Source organism: Leucopleurus acutus (assembly GCF_964270905.1).
Source record: "Leucopleurus acutus genome assembly, chromosome: 2".
NCBI classification, from domain to species: domain Eukaryota; kingdom Metazoa; phylum Chordata; class Mammalia; order Artiodactyla; family Delphinidae; genus Leucopleurus; species Leucopleurus acutus.
The window spans coordinates 80,287,606-80,307,163 of record NC_139143.1 but is presented as its reverse complement, the minus strand read 5'-3'; the positions used below and the strand labels follow the sequence as shown (position 1 = coordinate 80,307,163).

Sequence of the window (19,558 nt, the reverse complement as noted above, 5' to 3'; positions counted from 1 at the left end):
TAGTTGTGGCATGCAGCCTCAGTAGTTGTGGCACGCGAGCTCTAGAGTGCAGGCTCAGTAGTTGCAGCGCATGGGCTTCCTTGCTCTGCGGTATGTGGGATCTTCCTGGACCAGGGCTCGAACCCGTGTCCCCTGCATTGGCAGGCAGATTCTTAACCACTGCGCCACCAGGGAAGCCCAACTCTTTATCTCTTAGTGTTAATTTCTGCCTGAAATTCTAGCTGGTCTATTATTAATATAGCTATCCTAGTTTTCTTCTGGTTTGTGTTTGTACAGTTTATCTTTTTCCAAACTTTTACTTTCAATCTTTCTGTTTTCTTATGTTCTGTAAATGTCTTATTGTCAGCATACTGTTAGGCTGTTGCCCTCACCCCCAGCTCCACCCACTGGGGAATTCAGAATGTTTCACTTAAAAGGGAGTGATTAAAACTAGTCCCTTGCCATGCTTCTCTGGGACACCAGCTTCTCTTTGAGGCTGGGCCATAACCCTCCTCCCCCATCACTCTGCAGACAGGGCTATGACCCAGGAGGTGGCGAGGTTTCTGGGACCAAAAAGCACAAAGCAGCTGGCCTGTGACCCACCCACCATGGCCCCTGTGAGTGCCCCTGGGGTGTCTTGACCCCTGCTCAGGCTCAAGGAAGGCTCAGTGCCTCACCTCCTTCCAGAGGTGGGCCACCAGTGGGCCCAGGGCCTCCTGGATTTGGCTTCTGGGTCCCCAGTAGATGTAGGGTGGGGTGTGGATTGGGCTGTCCTGCAGGCTCACATCAGAGCCTCCATTTGCAAGATCTTCAGAGCCTTGTAGTTAGATTTTTATTTTATTGATCCAGGCTGACAATCTTTGACTTTTTTTTTTTAATAAATTTTATTTATTTATTTTTTGGCTATGTTGCGTCTTCACTGCTGCCTACCCTGCTTATGTACAGTTTCTTTTGCCTTTAGTCTTATAGATTACACTAATTTCCAAGTTACTTAGGTAATAACTTACCACCCATCCTTCAGTGAAGTTATTCCGTGAATTTATAGTATAGTTAGATTCTCTGGTTACATTCATTTCATCCTGGGATCCCCTGACTTCCCTTTTTTTTTTTTGGCCTCACCATGCGGCATGTGGAACATCCCCGACCAGAGACTGAACCCAAGCCCCCTGCAGTGGAAGCTCGGAGTCTTAAGCCCTGGACCACCAGGGAAGTCCCATATGGTTTTTTTTAGTTTGCATATATTAATGTTTACTCTTTGTGTAGTAAAGTTCTATGGGTTTTGGCAAATGCATATTGTTGGGTATCCAACATTACAGGATCATACAGAATAGTCTCACCATCCTAGAAAATCTCTTGTACTTCTTGACATGTTTGGGTTTTTTTTTCCCCTTGTCTTGTTTTTGAAAGGTAATTTTTATCTTATTTTCCCCCGTATTAGTTTGGTAGTTATACATTGTTTTTCTGTTTAGTGGTTTAGCAAAACATTCATCCTTGCCTTACCAACGCCTAACATTAACTGACACTTTACTTTCTACCAGCACAATGCAAAGACCTTAGTATACTCCAACTCCATTTACCACTGCCTTTCTGACTCCTATGCTGGTGTGTGACACGCTTTAATTCCTTGTCTATACATTTTAACACCATGAGACTTTATCATTTTTGTTTTACAGTCAATGTTTATTTAGATTTACATACATATTTACCACTTTCATTGTTCTTCCTTTTATTTATTTTTCCTTTTTATTATGACTGAAGATTAATTACCCTTTGGAATGTCCCTTAATGTGAGACTGCTGGTGGTGGACTGTTTTTGTCTGAAAATATTTTTATTTTACTTTCATTTCTGAAAGATATTTTCACTGGGCAGCTACCTTCTTTAAGCATAGGGAAGATGGCATTCCCTCCTCTGTCTTCCAGTTTTGCTGTTGAGATGTAAGTAGTAGTCTGTTGCTCCTTGGAGGATAAACTATCTTTATTCCTTAGGTGCTTTAAAATATTTTCTTTTTGCTTTTGCCTTTTTGCAGAGTGCAAATTTAATTCATTGGGCTTCCTGAATCTGTGACTTGATGGTTTTCATCAGTTATAGATAATTCTGACACTATTTCTTCAGATTGCTTTTTCCCCTTTCTCTCTTCTCCTTGGACTCCAATTAAGCATAATTTAGCCCAAATTACTGTCTCTTCTGTATTTTCCATCCTCTTATTTTTCCAAGGTTCATTCTGTTTCTATAATTGACCAATTCTCTCCTTAGCTATGTCTAATCTGCTATTAAACCCATCTATTGAGACCTTAATTTCATTTATTTTTCTAGCTAAAATTTCTATTTGGTCCTTTTCCAGTTGTGCTATGTCTGTTTGTGTTGTTTCAGGTCTCTGCTGAAATTTCCAAGCCTCGCTTTTATCTTCTTGAAATACGAAGCAGTTGTTTTCATTTCTGTATAACTCCAATATACGGAATTGTCCATTTGTTGTCTCTCATTTCCTTGTTTTTGGTCTGTCATTTGCTTGCTTTCGTTTTCATTGCCTTATTTCTTCAAGAGCTCGACTAATTGACTAATTCTTATTGTGGCTGATGTTATATTTGAAAAATTATTAATTATAATACTTTTGAGGTCTAGATTGTTGTTAAGTTCCTTGAGATTTCTGCTTGCTTCTACCAAGTATCTGGAGATGCTAGCAATCTGGGATCATCTTATTCCAAGTTTGAGACTTGAGAATTTCTGGACCACCCAGAATGTTGGGACACTAGGCTGCAGAATATGAGGACTGGTTTACTTCCGATTCATCCTTAGGGGTTCCTAGTCCAAGTAGATCTTTGCCAGCATCGCTATCTTTAGCTGTCCCCAGATTCCAATTTTTTGTTCCTCTAGCTCCTAATCCTTCAAGGCCCTCAAAACCACAGCTTAGCCTCTCAGCAGCCTTTTCCCAACTGGAAAAGCCCCCTGGGCAAAGGCAGCCTTTAGGGCCTTCTTTTCTCTCTGGATTCCCAGCCAATCTTGTTAACCCTTTGATTTTTTGATAGTTTTCATATTTAAAATTTCTGAGAGTGCTGGTCTGAAACATCCAGCCTACCACTATCAGAAGGGGAACCTCCCACTCGCTTTATCCTGATATCACAGAGCTCTAATCCATAACCTCACTACACAAAAGATAAAACCGAATACATATGAAAAGACTTCCTTAAATTCACATATTTAGTGGTAGAGCTAGGTTTAGCCTCAGAGCTCAAGACTAATAACTGTTAAACTCCACTTGCATTAGGTCTGGATACAAGGGTTTCTCTTGTTTTGACCTTTTTCCCTGGGGTAAGGAGAGGGCAGTCTTGACAAAAGATCAGAGGATGGAAGTAAGGACTTAGCCATACTCCCGGCACCTTTCATACATTCTTCTCCCAGCCCTGACCTATGGGGGAGCAGGGGTGGGATCTGATAACTTATGGTCTGGTGATGGGGAGTAGAAGAAAGCAATCCTTCCCATTCCTAAACTACAGATTATAGATATCCCCACGATCAGTTATCCCTTTATCTTCGATGTTTCTGAACACCTGTGGTAACCGAACCCAACTTCAAATTCCTCTAGATCCCACTTTACAAAAGTCCTCTAAAACCAAGAAGTTGTCTTCAGCCAGCCTCCTCTCCCCCAGAAAACAAACACCAAGACACCCTCACAACAAAGACCACACCATTTATTTACAAAGGCCAGTGTGGGAGTTGGGGGAGGTAGGGAGGGAAAGCCACACAGACATCCTCTCTGGACAGCTTGAGACCCTTTCCCACTTGGAGAAAATTCTGTTCCTCTTGCCTCCATATTCCCAGCAATGGGTCCTCCAAGCAGCTGGGCTAAGTAGCAGATAGAGGAGGTGATACGAGCCTCCTCTGTGCTCCAATAGAGCAATGTCCAATTCCAGATCAAAGGCATCATTGCTGCCCTCTCCTTTCCTTCCTCAAACAGAACTTTCTGGCCTGGAGGGAAACAGTGAAAACTCAAAGGGCAGGAGCTAAGACGCCAAAGGCCAGGGGTTCTAGAGGGAAAGACTCCTCCCCTACTATTTCCCGAAGCAATGAGGGGAGGGGTAATAAGGGTGCTGGTCACAGCCCTGACAGCTTCAGAAGAGGTACCCACACTACCCTTGGCTTACCCAGTATCCAGAAGCCCAGGGGATCTAGCTCTCCAGGCTGTATTTATTCCTGACCTAGACTGGCCCTTTTGCCTACTTCTCTCTGGTGGGAGAAAACTCTAAACCAGAAATCGACAAGGGATCCACCCTCCCACTCAACTCACATGCACATGTGTGCGTGCATGCATGCATGCACCCACCCACCCCCACACACACCCACTGCTAAGACAGACCCCAATCCTCTTCATGTCTTTTGAGGGGAGCTTAAATTACTGGTACCTGGAGACACAGACAGGTCCTGGGTTCATGGAAATGTGTGTGTATATATATAAGCATGTGTGTTTGCGGAAACGGAACCAACATAACCCCTTGTGAGCCGTATTGTTTAGCTTCATTGAGCCCTTTTCTTCCACTCAAATTCCGTTAACATCTCTTAAGTCTCCTTTGCCAGGCCTGAGCCTGGACTCTCCGGCCTAAAAGAACTATTAGTTCTTCCATTCCCTAACTGTCAGTTCCAACTTCCAAGTCCTCTACTCAGGCTCTTTCCCTGATTGCCTTCCTCCAGAAAATCTCATTCCCTCCTCCCCTCATTGGGCTGGTCCAGGGCCTGTTAATTCGTGCTCCAAAGGGCTGTGTCTCACCTCTCCCTTCAGACGGGGAGAACAGGCATCTTCCTTCCTCTGGAAGTCCCAACAGACCCCATGAAAAAGTGCTGGGTGAAGTGAACAGAACAGGGGGTGAGGAGGAAAATCACAGCCTGTTTCACCTGCCCCTCCTTCAGAGCATGGAAGTCTAGCATTGGTTAGGCTAGAGGTGGGAGGGGATGGGGGAGAGAAAGAAGGAAGAGTTACCAAAAGTAAACATAAGACAAGCAAAACCCTAGTGGTTCAGACGGAAGACCCTGTTCCAGTAAAGCAGAGAGTCGGTTCCTCCTTCAGCTCTGCACTGCCACTGAGAAGTCTGAAGGTTGCAAAGGTGAAGGCGGGGAGGGCCAAGGAGGAGGGGCCAATCAACAAAACTGTGAGAACTGTTTAAATAGCTCTGCTAAAGCAGGACCAGGAGAGAAGGTTCTACAAGAGGTGCAGAAGTAAAACTGGAATTCTCAGAGCTACGGGGCTGGGGCCCACGCCTCTAAAGTCACCCTGCCGTCTGGAGAGGACAAGGGAGAAGACAGAAGGGATGACAAGCTGCAGAGGGTCGGAACCAAACGCTGGCATCGAGGGACGGGACAGGCAGGAGGCACGGGCCGAGGGATTAGGACAGCTGAGAGCCCAGGAGTCTCTCGATAGCTGCGTTGATGTCCCCTCCTGTGGCGATCAGGGCCTGCAGGTTGGCCTCACGATTGATGAAGCCCATGGAGTTGAGCTGCTCCAGCTGCTGCTGAAATCTCACTTCTGGCGTCTGCACCTGGAGGGGACAGGCCTTTTGAAGCGGGCACAGGACCAACGCCAGGGGGCCTATATGATTCTGAGCGTTTATAATGGTGAGAAGAAGACATCCTCAGAGTCAACCAATGGGGCAGGGGTCGGTGAGCTGCAAACAGAGGCCAAGGAGCCGGCGTCCCAAGTCACTAAACAACTGTGTCATCATAAGATGGGGGGCATCTTTCTTAAGATTTCGAAGTAATGGATAGGCCTAGATCAGCCGATATTCCCAACTGCTTTCCATCAACACTCTGGAGATGTTAACAGGCAATCCAAAAGCCAAATGTTCTGTGGTTGATAAATACCACCTCCAAACCCCCTCCTTCCTGGCAGTCAACACACACATGGCCATAGTAAAGGTCAGAGAAGGGCCCCAGGAAAGCAAGAACCTGCTAATTGTGTTTAACCAATCAACAAACACGGTTATTTACGAAAGAGAAAGCTTTTCGTTTTTGACACTCCTATAAACACCTCCTGGAAATGTTTTCCCCAAGGCATGTTTAGGAGGCACTAGCCTAGATCATGAACAGAAAACTCAGAGCTGAAAGGAGCACAGCAATCACAGAGGCCCCCAACACGCAGTACAAGAGCCGTTTCCAATGCTCCATGCTGTTTTTCATCACGGTCCACACAATTTAAGCTGGACTGGGCCTTGGGGATCCCTTCATCCAGCCCCCTCAGTGCCTTGCACAGAGCTGGGCACACTTATATTCCTGTTGAAAGGCTTTTCCCAGATGAGTCACAGAGGCCATAGAAGGGATAAGGGGCTCATCCCTGCTCCTCCCCCAAACCCCAGGCCTTGACTATGTGGCCCACGGCTCTGGTCACCTCACCTCCCAGAATCCTCCTCTCTTGTCACAGAGAGGGAGGCTACTTTAATTATCAAAAGGGTCCTCTGATATAAGCAGAAATGGTGTAACAGTAGTTAAAGTGTAAATTCGGGAGCCAGCATGCCTCAGTTTGAATTTTAGCTCCATTACTTACTAGATATGCGACTCTGAGCAAGCCACTTAACCTCTCTGGGCTTTAGTTTTCCCCTTTTGTAACACAGAAATAATAATAATAGCTTCCTGGCAAGGCTGTTGTGGAGAATAAAGTAAATGAGCTCTTATACATAAGGCACACCGACCAGTACCCAGCTGACCCAGTAAGTGCCATTACTAGTCTCATCTCCATTTCACAGCTGTGGAAACTAAACTTGCCCAAGGCTAGAAAGTAGCAGACCAGGAACCAAAGCCAGGTCTGGCTGACTCCAAAGCCTGCTCTGCTGTCTCCATTCTACTGCCACCCTGAACACTGCAGGGTCCCAGCGCCAGCCCCGCTGCCCCATGTACCTGTGAGTTTCCACTTCCAGCCAAAAGCTGGATCATCTGCTGCATGAGCTGCTGCTGAGCACTGGAGGCCCCTGTTGGAGAGGATGTGGCTGGCGGGGCTGGCAAGGAGGTGGGGGCCTCAGGCGCAGACCCAGCGTTGCTGCCTGTAGAGGAGGCTGGGGTCCGGGACATCCCAAAAGAGCCAAGGCTGCAGGCAGGAGAGACCGAGAGGTGGGAGATGGCCTCTGAGAAAGGGATGGCAATGTGAGATCCAGAAGGAAAAGCAGTTGGAAGGAACAGGAAAAAGACCCTCAGAGACACAAGGGCTGCTCAGAGAGTGGCAGAGAAAGGGGTTGAGGGGGAGGAGTAGCCAGAACCTTGCCGCCCACCTGCCACCGACCCTCACCTGGGTACCAGTCCGGGGGCCTCGGTCTGCAAGGTCTGCAGTCCCTGCTGGATCTGCAGCAGCGCCTGCATGGCTCGGGGATTGGTAAGAATGGAGAGTGACTCCGGGTTCTGCATCTGGTGGGAAACAGCAGAGAAAGGCAACAGGAGGTACCAGGAGACAGGAGGCAGCCTAGACCCTGAGTCCAGAGCCAAGCGCGGCCCCTCCTTTAAGTTCCACCCACTGGGCCTCGGGGTCTACCCCGGCCCTCAACCTCCGCCCGTCTAGGCTCCTCACTCACCTGCTGCAGGAAGACTGGGAGCTGCAGGCGGAGCTGCTCCTGCAGCTGGGGGTTCCCCGCGAAGAGCGGCACGTTCACCATCATCTGCCAGGGTGAAGGCAGTAGGGGAGGCCTGGGCCTACCCACCCCCAGAATGCCCCCACGGCCTCATCTCCCTTGGCACCCCCTCCACTGCAGGAAATCTGGCCAGCTTTTCCAAGGCTCTCAAAGTATCCTGAAGGCCTAAGTGGGACAGTGAGAGGAAATGGAACTATACTCTGGACGAGGACGAGAGTCAGGAGCCAGTCTGACGAGGATGATGACAGCTAACATTTCCGAGTACGTAGGGCTTACTACGTGCCATGCCATGTTCTAAACACTTTATGGTATTAACTCAACGCTCACAACTCTCTGAGGCAGGAACTATTGTTATTACCATTTTACAGAGGAAACTGGGGTTAAATAACTTGCTTGGCTCACGCAGCTAGGAAGTGGCAGAGCTCAATACAGAAACCCGGCGGTCTGGCTCCAGAGCGTTTTGATCATCGCAAGCAACAGCCCCCAACACACTCCCCTCGTGCCAGTTCCATACCTGAGCAGCAAAGTCGGGGTTCTGGGCAAGCGTTTGCATCATGCTGCGCATGTAGGGGGCTGAGATCACATTCTGCATCAGCTGGGGGTTCTCAGAGATCTGCTGGAGGAGGGCCTGCATTTCCGGGCTGTTGAACATCCCTAGGACAAGAAGGAAAAAACCAGAGAAAAGGGGTCCAGATGGAAACCAGATGCCTCACTTCCATCTACATTACTTCAGGCACTGAGTGGTTACAAAACTCAGAGAGGCCACGGTCAAATGGGCACCCAAGTACTGGGGCATGGGTCCAAGTCTCTCTTGACTCCGAGGTCATCTCTCCCGGCTTTGTCCTGGCCCCTTCCCCAACTACTCTGCTAAGGACAAGCCAGTTGCAAACTGGATCTGATTCATGCCCCTCTGGACTGTTCCTGCCACAGGTCAGATGTCAGAGTTGGAAAGGATTTGACTAAAGATCATCCAGTTCAATGGTTTTCAAACTTGTCTTAGCAGCAGAGACCCTTTCCTCAAACCAAATCTCACTTGGAAACCAAGTATGTCAGTGGTCTGGTTGGAGCCAGGGCAGGAGGCCTGGAGCCTTTCGCTTTTGGTCTTCCCTCATCCTGGAGATGGGCCAGAGCCCTCAAGACTCAGAAGTACAATTTATAAACCATGGATCAGGTTCAAGTACCTTATTTATGAAATAAGCACATAGAGGGGAAGGGACTTTCCCAATCAAGATGCTCCCCAGGGTACAGAGAAATCAGAGCATCTACCACACATCCCTAGAGCCATATGTATAGTCATAGTCCAGACAAATGGGGCATCTCCCAGGGTTGTGCAGTGCATAACCTGCACCTCTGTACAAGGCAGCTCTGCACATCCCTCTCCCCCAGCCCACATCTACCTGCCCCCTGATTCCTCTCCCACACCCCACTCCCAGTCTGACCCATTTACTCTGGACAGTACCAGCAGTGTTGAAAGAGCTTAGGAAGTGGGGCCTGGTTTACTCATAAGCCTTTACTTAGGTCACTCCTAGGGACATCAGGACAGGGCCAGAACCAACCCTTACCCTGAGGGGTCGAGCCACTACTCCAGGCTACAGAGCCCCCTCTGTGGCTTCAATACAGTCTCACCTCTGTCTTCAATATTCTGGAGCAGTGTGAACCCCATTCAGTCCTGGGGCAGAGGGACTGCCCTGGTGACCCCACTAAGCTCCTTCCACCCTAGGACATACCTGACCCCAGGCTAGCCGCATTGATCCCAAAGGGGTTCGAGACTGTCGGGTGCACCTGGCTGGTCCCCGATCCTCCGGTGCCCTCCCCACCGGACCCGGGGGCCTGGGAGGTGGGGGGCGAGGGGCTCCAGGGGTTAGGGAGGGGCTCTCGATTCTCAGTCCGCAGAGGCTGGGAGGATGAGCTGTCGGAGTTCCCGGCCAGGGAAGAGAAGGGATTGTTGCCAAACTGGGAGGAGGGAAAGGTTTTGGGTTAAGGACTGAAACAAATCCTTAAGGGCTAGGCCCTTTCTTTCTTCTCACCTAATAGCCTCCCCTTCCCCGGGAAAGGGAGAGAGATCTAAAACCTTGGAGGTCCTCAGGTCAATTTCTAGCCCCACAATGGGCAACTTCACCCTCATCCTGCAGGGTGGGAGCTGCCTGCTGATGACTGGATAACTGAACCCCTCAGATAACTGGAAACGTCACTTCTCCCCTGGTGGCTCTAAATATTTGGCATCTAATCTCCTCTGTGCTCTATAGTATCAATACTTTACACACACCTTTCCCATTGTGTAGTGAGATATTTGTTTTCCTTAGCTCTTAAGGGGCAGAGACGATGTCAGATTCACCTTTGCATCCCTGGCCCCTGACACTAGTAGGTGCTCAATAGGTAATTATTGGCTTGATGGGAGCTGGCTCTCTACTTCGACCCCGATCTGCCTCTAGCTCTCCCTTTTCCAGCCACCTTGGTCTAAGACTAACTCCACTGAACCCTCTCCCTCACCCCCAGGTCCCCCACGTGGCATTCTGTCCATCCAGGCACACCACAATGGAGCCCCTTAGTGGGCACACCTCTGGCTGAGCACACCTCTGGCTGAGCACACCTCTGGCTGAGCACACCTCTGGCTGAGCACACCTCTGGCTGAGCACACCTCTGGCTGAGCACACCTCTGGCTGAGCACACCTCCCTAGGTCTTCTCCTTCTGTTGCTTCCTCCATGTAATCTCCTCCTTCCCCTCCCTCCCCACAGCCTATCTCCTCAGACTGGCTGCTTCAGCTAAACAGGCCCCCTCAGCACCAGGCCCCCAACTATGTTATCCAGGATCGTCTCAGGGTCTGCACCCCACCATATGGTGGGCTGCCCACGGCAGCACCCACATGTCCTCCCTCTGGACCCGCCAACACCCACGCAGGAGGTACCTGAGCAGCCTCAGCCCCTCCCCACCATGGAGTTTTGTATCCAGTCACTTTTCCTGTTTATTCAAAGTGGGTCGTGGGGACCAGGGTTGACCAAGGACCCTCCTGCTCTGAGCTGTGGTTCCTTCACCCTACCAGATACCTGTTCAGGTAACAGGGATTGCAGGCCAGGGTTCATGCACCACAGTTTCAGTCTTTGTCAACGTTTCAGATTTCCTGTTCAGGTAACTTGCCTAGCACCCAAACCCACCTAGTTCTGGGTCCTGCTTTGCTCTTCCCCATACACCCTAAGGCCTGAATTTCTTTCCCTGAACTCCCAAAAGTTATAATAGCTGCCATTTATTGAGCACCTACTATGTGCCTGACCCATTTATTCTAACGTTTACAGTATCCCTCTAATACACCAGTTCTCAAAGTGTGGTCCTAGGACCCCTGCAAGGTTTACAAGCCATTTTTATAATCCTAAGATGTTATTTGCTTTTTTCACTCTCATTCTCTCATAAGTATTCAGTGGAGTTTTCCAAAGGCTATGTAACATGTGACATTGCAACGGACTGAATGCGGAAGCAGATCTGAGAATCCAGCTGTCTTGTAGTAAGCCAGACATTCAAGAGATCTGCAAAAAAGTCAAACAAGGGCCATTCTTTCCTCTAAAGTTTTGTTTTGGAAAATAAAGTTATTTTTCAAAAGAATATGCTATTTATGTTAATGTACAATGGATTGTTATTTTTAAATGAGTTAATAAATTTTTTTTTACTTCTCAGTTTTAATTTCAGATATAGTGAATATCAATAGGCCTAACCCACAAAAACAAAAGCTTCTGGAGTCCTCAATAATTTTTAAGTGTATAAAGGGGTTCAGAGGGGAATTCCCTAGCGGTCTAGTGGTTAGAACTCTGAGCTTCCACTGCAGGGGGCTCGGGTTCAATCCCTGGTTGGGGAACTAAGACTCCCGCATTCCACACGGTGTGGCCAAAAAAAAAAAAAAAAATTTTTTTTTAAAAATTAAACAAAAAATAAATAAAGGGGTCCAGAGACCAAAATGATTGAGAATACTGCTATAACACATTGTCTCCATTTTGCAAATGAGGAAGTGAAGACTCAGGGAGGTTAAGCAACTCACTTAAGATCACATCACTGAAGTATGATGGAGCAGGTATTTGAATCCAGGTTTGTTGATGCCAAACGTTATGTTCTTTTAGTTGAACCAGTGGTTCACACACCTTAGAGTACATCAGAATTAGCTGGGTGCTTGTTATAAAGCCTTGCTCAACTACCTGAATTTTTTTTAACCAGGTACATACATTACTTTGATATACATTTTTAATTAAATACTTATATAAAATTAAACTTAAAATAAATTAGGTTCTTTAAAAACTCACAGTTGATCCCTATAGCACTTTCTAAAATTTGAAAGAGCAATGGCAAGAATAACCAAGAGGATGGTGAAGTATAAGCTGGAAGGGGGGAGGGGAGGTTCACCCTACCTGATGCCCAGACTTAATTAAGACAATGTGGCATCATCGTAGGGACAGGGTCAACAAGGCACACTCATCTGTGGAGACTTGGTGTAGGGCAGAGACGGCATGAACAAGGAATCTGCTGGGATAGCACAGGCCACTCAGGATATGGTGCTTTTTCCTTTCCACAAGGAAGAAGGAATGTGAGGCCCCACCCTCCCACTTGGGTGCTGGTTGGGGATGGTGGGGCGTTCAGTCCGTGAAAGTCCATCAAGCTGTACACTTATGATATGTGCGCCTTTCTGCAACTATATTATTCTTCAATAAAACATTTTTAGATTTTTTTAAAAAACAAGTTTAAAATTATATGAACAGCATGATACCACTTCTATAAGGTTGAAAATATGCAAAACAAGGCCAGAGATTGTTTATGGATTCATACATAGGTAATTAAAAGAATCGAAATGACAAATACCAACTTCAGGGTGGCAGTTAGCTCCGGAGAGGGAAAGAGAGGTATAAGATGGGGGAGGGGTATGTGAAGGCTGCAATTCTATGTGTAATATCTTATTCGCTAATGTTTAATACGTCTAGGAAAACATACAAAATACTAACAACATTTGTTAACTCTGGGGTGGAAAAGAGGTGGCTGGGAGATGGAAATAGCAGGATCCCTTGTGTATACTTTTGTTGAGCCTGTATACCTTTCTATACTTTTTAAATACCCTTTTGTTTACTTTGTGTAACTTTTGAGTTTTGAAACAGGTAAATGTATACTGTATTTAGTGTAAGCTAAACTTTAAAAAAAGAACCCAAAAAGACACTAAAACTATATATGGCAACATTTTAGGGCCACAAGGATACAAGAGAATGCTATACTTTTTGTATATTTGGAAAGAATTCTTAAAGCCTTTTTTAAAGTGTGTATTCCCAGGACTTGATTCCAGAGATTGACTCAATAAGTAGCTCAAAGGTGGGGACCAGGAATCTCATGGTTAACAAGCTCCCCAGATGATTCTGATGCAGGTGATCTGTGGACCACACTTGAGACACACTGTGCTAGGGCTGGCTGTTTGACCCCAGGCGTGCCCCACAACCTCTGAGCCCTTGGTGCAAGAAGTTTGTCAGAACAATGTCAAATCCCTTGGATACTACCCATTGCCCACTCCCCTAGGGAACTCTGCTATCTTCTGCCCTAGTGCCTCAGTCCCATGCAAGTTGGACCATCCCTGGCTATGCAGTGTGAGAACCACTTTTAAGCCAAGGCCCACCCTCAGGGGGCTAGGGAAGGAAAGAGGAGCAGACAGCACCTCAGTCTTGCCTGGGTCTGGGGTAGGTAATCCTGAGTCCAGACTGCCCCCCCACAGCCCAGCCCCTGGCCCCACCTGTTCCCGGGCAGCGCTAAACATGGGCTCCTGGATGTCCGTGTACATGCGGCGGAGGGCATTATACCCTCCAGGGATGCTCTCCAGGTTGCTTAGGGCCCGGTCCTGGTTCCGCATCATCTCCTGCATCATGGCTGGATTCCGAGCAAGCTCCATCGTCTGGTGGAAAAGGGAAAGAGAGAGAATGGCCCTGGAACCAGGGGATCACCAAGCTTGGAAAAGAGTGGGCCCTGATGAGGAGGTCTGCATCAGGACCAGGGTCCAGGGCCTAGGAACTGACCCATAGTGGCAGGGAGTAGGGTGAACTGGACTTCCTTCCTCTACTGTCACCTTGGCTCTAACCCTGTCTCCCTATGGGTATTCTGGTTGACTTTTGGGGGTACAATGATCCCAGATGGGGTGAGGGCAGCAGCTCCCCTCCCTCAGGTTCAGAGGATCCTCAGAAGTGTCAGGGAGCACAAGGAAGTTGAATAAGAAAGGACATGAGAAAAAAGAAGAAGCAAAAGAGAAAATTAACATCTACAGAGCAGTTACGACATACAGGCACTGGGCTAAGTACTTTATAGAATTCAAATCATTTAATACCCACAATAACCATCCCATGTAGGTATTTCTGCTCCTATTTAGCAGATGAGAAAATAGGCTCAGAGACTCATTGCCTGGGACACACAGCCAGTTAGTGGTGGAGACAGGGTTCAAGGCCAGATTGGTCTGTCTGATCGAGACCAGACTATGGCTTCTGGTAAATGACAAGTTGGGGAAGGAAAGGATTCAAGCTGGGACGATGCTACCAACACCTTCTAGATCTCACCCCAGGTCTTTGGCCTCACTGAATCTTGAGAAACAGGATGGGGGCTTTCTCTTGGGAACCAATGGCTCACTTTCAGTAAGGAAGGGGTGACCTATGTCAGCTCTAGGGGACAGCAGTACATAACAGATAAAATGAGCATAGCTGCTTCTTGTTCCCATCCAACTTGGAATGCCTTCCTTGTCCTTCTTCCCAAATTTGCTCCATACTTGCCTCTTCTAAGACACTTTTATGTCTATGATAAGATTCTGATCTCTTATCCCACAATTCGTTCATTTAATAAGTACTTATTGAGTGACTACTATATACCAGGCACTGTTCTAGGCAGTGAACAAAACACTTGCAAATGCTTGCCCTCTGGAACTTATCTTCTGGTGAGGCTAGCACTAGTGTCCACAGCTCTGCTGAGATCGTCTACCCTCGTCCCATCCCCTGGTGGATGGCCACGAGATGGAGCTCCCAAAGACCAACACCAAATCACCTCCCCTGGGTCTCCCTTACCCACCAGGCCCTGTCCAGACACAATGCTCCCCAATCCTCCTATTATCTTTCATTCCCAGACCTTTGTACTTGCTGTTCCTCAGCCCTGAATACTCTTCTCTTTTTCTTCCTCTGCTTCATTCTTCCTCTTTTGGGTCTCTGCTTGGGTGACACTTCCTTTAGGGCCTCCTCTGAGCCCCAGGTAGGATCAGGAGCCCTTCTGTGTGCTTCTAGGGGATACTGTGACTATCTCTATAATAGCACCGACCACACTTTATTATAACAGCCTACTTACTTGTCCCACTTCCCTTTGAGACCAGAAGTTCCTGGAAAGCTAGGCCTATGTCTTTTCATCACTGTACCCCCAGGGCTCAAAACATGGCTGCTGAATGAATGAATGAATGAACAAGTCAAGGTAGGACAAGGTGGGAAAAGGCCAGGCAGGGCACAGCTGGGCACCAGGTGCCCTCCACAATCCCAACCTTCTCTCAGACCCACCTGCCTCATGAGCTCAGGGTTGTTAAGCATGTGGCTGATCTCGGGGTTCCGCTCCATCAGCTGCTGCATCTGGGGGTTGGCCATGATCATGTGGCGCATCAGGTCGGGGTTAGACATCATGTCCTGGACCAGGGGGTTCTCCATGATCTGCGACAGCATCTCAGGATTGGACATCAGCTGCCTCTGCATCTGCTGCTGCAGCTCCATGAAGTTGGCAGAGCCCAGGCCCAGGCTGCCCAGGCCCAGGATGCCCCCAAAGCCAGCTGGGGGGAGGGGGCAGGGTCACAGTCTGTCACAAGACTCTTCCCCTACCTGGCCAGAGCCACTGAAGTCAAGTCTCCAGGATGGGCCCCTTCTGCTTCTCACATCTCCCTTTTCCAATCATTTCCACAGCCCCAGCCCTGATCCACTGCTGGCAAAGAGATGTGAGCCTACTAGACTGAGACCTCTTTGATGGCCAAGGCTGACAGGCAGGCACAATACTGAGCACAGAGAGGGTAAGCAGTGATGGCCTACTGAATGAGCAAATAAATATTCCCCAACTGGCTACTGTTGGACCCACCTTTTTCCCAAACTCCAATATCTTTACCCAGGGTTCCCCACATCCCCAGCCCCATTTCTCCCCTCACTCTTTTTTTTTTTTGCAGTATGCGGGCCTCTCACTGCCATGGCCTCTCCCGCCGCGGAGCACAGGCTCTGGACGCGCAGGCCCAGCGGCCACGGCTCACGGGCCCAGCCGCCCCGCGGCACGTGGGATCCTCCAGGACCGGGGCACGAACCTGCGCCGCCTGCATCGGCAGGTGGACTCCCAACTACTGCGCCACCAGGGAAGCCCCTCTCCCCTCACTCTTAACATTTTGCCATGCTCTCCTCTTCTGGGAAGCCGTCACAAACCGGTTTCTTCCCCCTCTTGGCTCAAGTACCAATGTCTGGACCCCTATGTCCAGGGGTCCCCAATCCCCATCAAATCAGGAGCAGGGACCATATTTTCCCCTCTTGGCTCTCCCACAATCCACAGCCCAAAACAGGACAGTGCCTTCCACCCTAAAGGCTTACAGAGTATGGATGCAGTGGCACTGGGAGGTCCCTCCCCAGTCCCTGGGGAGGTACCCCCGCCACTGCTCCTTCGGCTTCCACTGCCAGTATCCGAAGCGGCACTGCCAGAAGTGGAGGGCTGAGCAGAAGTGGCGGGTGAAGCAGGCGTGGTGGAGGGCGCTGAGGCTGGGTCTGGAGTGGAAGGGGAAGAAGCAGTGGCAGTAGCCGGATCTTGAACCCTGAGGACAGAAAGAAAAATCCTAGTTGAAGTGAACACAAAAGGGAAGACAATGATTTCTATGTTTGCTGTGCAGGTACAGCCCTAACCCAAGCCACCTCCTAAGCAACCTTGAGGCTGGGGCAGGGTGAGACTGGGGGCAGTCAGTAAATCAGACAGAGGAAGAGAGGAGCGAGTATCCTCTATCTTCAGGGTATTCAGGGAGAGGTAAATGAGGTTCCCTTCCCCTGCAGATGAGATCACAGGGCTTCCTGGCAATCCATCCAAGAGCCACCTTCCTGGGCCTTGGCATAGGCCTTAGATGTACAGTTGAACAATGGGTGAGAAAGTATCAGATGGGGAAAAAAATGCCCAATCCGAAGCTGGACCTGCTCCTCTCCTGAACTTACTTCTGAGGGGTCTTGATGACCAGATGGACAGTGAGCCCATCCTTGATCCCATGCTGGTTCAGTGTGTCCCCATCCTTGAGGATCTTGCCTGCGAAGATCAGGACCAGCTGATCCTGCTGAGCCTTAAATCTCCGCGAGATTTCCTCTTTGAACTGTGATCAAGAGGCAAAGGTCACTGTGGAGGCTACCTGGGCTCCTCCAACCAGGGACCCTGCCTCTTCTTCAAAGCCTCTGCATTCCCTTGCCCCCATCTCTAGTCGTGGGAAGTCCTTTCAGCAGTCCTGACTGCATCCCTCCAGCTGCAATAAGCAGCCCCTTTCTTAACCAAGGAGGGGACCAGTGAGAAGCTCCTCTCAGCTCTACCCCAGGGTCTCCCACCCTAGAAAGCCCTTGCTTCTATCTGCCACTCCTTCTTCAGTCCATCCACCCAGTTTCCTGTGAGCATACTACCTGGGCAGTTCTCTCCATCCCAACTCCTTCAACAGCCTTGGGCCCAGGCCCTATCTCCCTTCAGCCTTCTCTTTCCTCTCTTTATTCCCAGAGTTCCTGTAACAACTACAACAAATAGATCCTACTTATAACGGCACTAACTATTCACTAGTTAAGAGTCTAAGTCCCATGAGATACATGTTAATTATTATCTCCATTTTAAAGATGAGAAAACTGAGGATCAGAACAATTAGGTAACTTGCACTGGGCAGACTGGAACTCAGGTCTTGACATCAAAGCCCCAGGCTCTTAACCAAATACATGGGGCCACTCAGTTAGGGCTGATTTCAAATTCAGCTTTGCAGGCAAAAATTATTTAAATTCTGGAATGTAGTCATTTTATAAGGTGGGGGGAGGGGCAATGACGGCACTAAAGGCTGGCTTGGGGGAGAGTTAGACTCCCCAAATCTATCAGCAACACCCCTATCAACCCAACCAAATCAAACGCACGCTCTAAGTAAAAAGAGTGCACTTGTTAAGCAAAGGCAGCTTCCAGATCCCTCCCTTCCAACCAGACGCCTATCTTAAGCCCCGCCTCTGTGAAATTCTGGAGCAGCCACAGGGGGGTGGTGAACACAGGCAATATTCCCTCATTCACTCATTCAACACATTTTTATTGAGCACCTACTGCACACTGTGTAAATCCCAGAGGGGCTGAGAATCAAATGTAACCACCTTGATTGGAAAGAGTAGGAAACATCCGGGCAGAGGGAAATCCTGCCCCCTGGCCGGGCGTGAGAATGCTGGGCGTTCTCTGAGGCGCACAGTAGCAGCCCGGAGCTCTCCCCCAACCTGCGCCTCCCGCCCGCTCAGCTCCTTGCCCGGCCCCCACTCTGACTCGGCGCCTCGAACCCCGACCAGTAACTGGGGCGAATACTCCCCTCAAACCCAGGGTCCTTCCCCCTTCCCTGTGCAAGGTGTCCTCTTCGCACTCTCCACCACGCCCCCAGCCCAGGCCACAAGGCAAATCCCCGGCCTCCCTTCCCCAACACGCGCCACGCTCCCCCAGACCACCCCCGCAGGACGCCCCCTACCCTCCTGCCCTTCCCTTCCGCTCCTCCGAGTGCGTGCTGGGCCCCCGCCCTCCTCTCCCCGGCCCTCCCGTACACCCCACCGTCTCAGAGTCACCCCCCTCTTCGCAGACCCCTCCTCCGCGCTCACCCCCACCCCCGCCACCCGTACTACCTCTTTGACCGAGGCTCGATCGCAGATCACAATTTCCTCCTTGTCCTTGGGGGTCTTGACGGTGACCCGAATGGGGGGCCTCGTCTCGGCTCCGCTCGGCTCCGCCATGCCGCCGCCGCCACCCGGCCGCCCGCCAGCCCGCCCCGGCTCCTCCTTCTCCCCGCCCGGCCGGCCGTCCGGGCTCGGCTCCGGCGCCTCCAACACTCCCCTCTCCCCTCCTCTTCCCAAGGTTTCACCGCCCCCTCCGGACCAGCCTCAGCCACAGCGCCCCGGGCGGACTGGGGGGGCCACTGCAGCGGGGTCCGCCCAGGACTGAGCCCGGGGTCCCGCAGCTTTGACAGGGCCTTGCTGGGCTGCGGCCCCCGAGGGGTTCGGGGCGGAGGCGGGGCGTGTCCGTCACTGCGGGACGGTGGCCGAACTAGCCGGCCGGAGCCGAGTTGAAGTCCACCCGGGCCCAAAGCTGCCCCCGCCCCTCCGCGGGTTAAGACTCGTTCCGGGACAAAGGACTTTCTGTGTCGCCGCTTTATCTCCGTTCCCTGTGATAACTGGTCTTTCTCGGGAAGCCCAAATTCTTTCTAGGCCTGAGACCTCTCCCGACTTTGAGGGTGAATTTTCCCACTTCTGGATGTCCACCTAAAACCTTGTCTCTAGGATTGACTTTATTCCCCTGAGAGTAGTGGCCTGCCCGAAGTCTATTAAGTACAGTTCTAGAGACCTGAATTTTGCCTGCGTGGCCCTTCTGAGCCTTGGTTTCCTCAATAGTATCTATCGCCTCATCTCACAGAACTGTGCATAATGTAGAAATTTACTTTGAAAAGTAACCAAAGGTGTGCACGACAAATATAGGGATTTTATTTTCTTTTAACTACTGAATCGTGAATTGTCAAGCGGATATGACTTTTCTCTGCCCGAGGGGGTTAAATGTCCTTCCAGTACTGCCTCTGTCCTTTTTCTCCCGCTCTTTTCCCCCATAACCGCGTGGTCGCACTGGAAAAAGCGAACTGTAGTTCCCAGGGTGCCTCGCGAAATCGCAAAGAACTACAATTCCCAGGGTACTCCGCGGTGGGCGGGGTTGAGTCAGAACCACAAAGCCAGGCCAGAAAACTACAAC

At 49.8% G+C, this 19,558-nt stretch overlaps 1 protein-coding gene across 2 annotated transcripts; it reads right to left on the bottom strand.

Annotated features, from left to right (window-relative positions):
* Positions 1–3,648: 3,648 nt before the first annotated feature.
* On the bottom strand, positions 3,649–18,555 carry UBQLN4 (ubiquilin 4; the record flags this gene model as incomplete). Of its 2 annotated transcripts, none has more annotated exons than XM_082865510.1 (11): positions 3,649–5,505; positions 6,857–7,043; positions 7,242–7,357; positions 7,522–7,605; positions 8,093–8,232; positions 9,306–9,531; positions 13,326–13,484; positions 15,112–15,374; positions 16,168–16,385; positions 16,774–16,925; positions 18,448–18,555. In XM_082865510.1, the coding sequence occupies 11 exons, from the start codon at positions 18,553–18,555 to the stop codon at positions 5,353–5,355; spliced, it is 1,806 nt and encodes a 601-aa protein (XP_082721636.1). In that variant the 3' UTR covers positions 3,649–5,352. The 2 variants fall into 2 exon arrangements, with proteins under 2 accessions (XP_082721636.1, XP_082721637.1); XM_082865511.1 differs by having other exon boundaries at positions 7,242–7,306.
* Between the last annotated feature and the right edge of the window lie 1,003 nt (positions 18,556–19,558).